The sequence below is a fragment of the Malurus melanocephalus genome, unplaced genomic scaffold (assembly GCF_030028575.1).
Source record: "Malurus melanocephalus ecotype Western Australia unplaced genomic scaffold, MMel_1.1 scaffold_1493, whole genome shotgun sequence".
Taxonomy (NCBI): Eukaryota; Metazoa; Chordata; class Aves; order Passeriformes; family Maluridae; genus Malurus; species Malurus melanocephalus.
The window spans coordinates 1-1,227 of NW_026624725.1; the positions used below are offsets into that span (position 1 = coordinate 1).

Consider the following 1,227-nt stretch of genomic DNA (forward strand, 5'->3'; position numbering starts at 1 on the left):
CGGCCGTGGAGCTGTGGGGACAGCCAGGGACATGTTCTGGACAGGCAGGGAGGGACAGAGGGGGGGATGGCAGTGGGGTGGGGATGGGAATGTTGGGATGGGGGAGGGAACCTTGGGATGGAGCTCAGATGGAGCTGGGGATAGACCTCCGGATGGAGCTGAGGATGGAGCTGAGATGGAGCTGGGAATGGAGCTCAGGATGGAGCTCAGATGGAGCTCGGGATGGAGCTCAGATGGAGCTTGGGATGGAGTTTGGGATGGAGCTCAGATGGAGCTGGGGATGGAGCTCAGATGGAGCTCGGGATGGAGCTGGGGATGGAGTTTGGGATGGAGCTCGGGATGGAGCTGGGGATGGAGCTTGGGATGGAGTTTGGGATGGAGTTTGGGATAGACCTTGGGATGGAGCTCAGGATGGAGCTCGAGATAGACCTTGGGATGGAGCTCATATGGAGTTCAGATGGAGCTCGGGATGGAGATGGGGATGGAGCTGGGGATGGAGCTCAGATGGAGCTCGGGATGGAGCTGGGGATGGAGATCAGATGGAGATTGGGATGGAGCTCAGGATGGAGATCAGGATGGAGCTGGGGATGGAGCTTGGGATAGACCTTGGGATAGACCTCAGGACGGACCTCAGGATGGAGCTCAGATGGAGTTCGGGATGGAGTTGGGGATAGACCTCGGGATGGAGCTCAGATGGAGCTTAGGACGGAGCTGAGGATGGAGCTGGGGATGGAGCTCAGATGGAGCTTGGGATAGACCTTGGGATGGAGCTCAGGATCAAACTTTTCATCAACCTCAGGACTGATTTTGGGCTCGACCTGAGGATCTGTGGGTGCTGACAGAGTGGGGTGAGCAGAGCTGGGTGCAGAATCCCTCTGGCCTGACTGGGGTGGGCTGGGTGGGGCTTGGAGCACCCTGGGACAGTGAAAAGTGTCCCTTGCCCATGGCAGGGATGGGATCAGATGAGTTTAAGGTCCCTTCCCAAACCATTCTGGAATTCCATGAACCCAAGGCTCGGGAGCAGGCAGGAAAACACCTGGAATTTCCTCTTTTTTCAGCACTAAAATCAGGAGAAGCTCACCTGAACACCCCAACACCAACCCCACAGATCTGTCCCCGTACCGTCACCATGGCCGCGCCCCACTCCCGGATTTTGGGGATGATTTTGTGAGCCACGTTGACCTTCTCCTGCACCCCAGTGCGGATCTTCACCGTCAGTGGCACATC

General features: G+C 57.6%; 1 protein-coding gene across 1 annotated transcript in view; it reads right to left on the reverse strand.

Annotated features, from left to right (window-relative positions):
* Window positions 1-576: 576 nt before the first annotated feature.
* LOC130587056 (tRNA-dihydrouridine(47) synthase [NAD(P)(+)]-like) overlaps window positions 577-1,227 on the reverse strand; it is a 6,297-nt gene continuing 5,646 nt past the window's right edge. Inside the window, exon 5 of the mRNA XM_057388016.1 lies at window positions 577-1,222. Coding sequence (XP_057243999.1) covers window positions 1,078-1,222 — 145 coding nt within the window. The 3' untranslated portion in view covers window positions 577-1,077. The remainder of the gene's footprint in view (window positions 1,223-1,227) is intronic.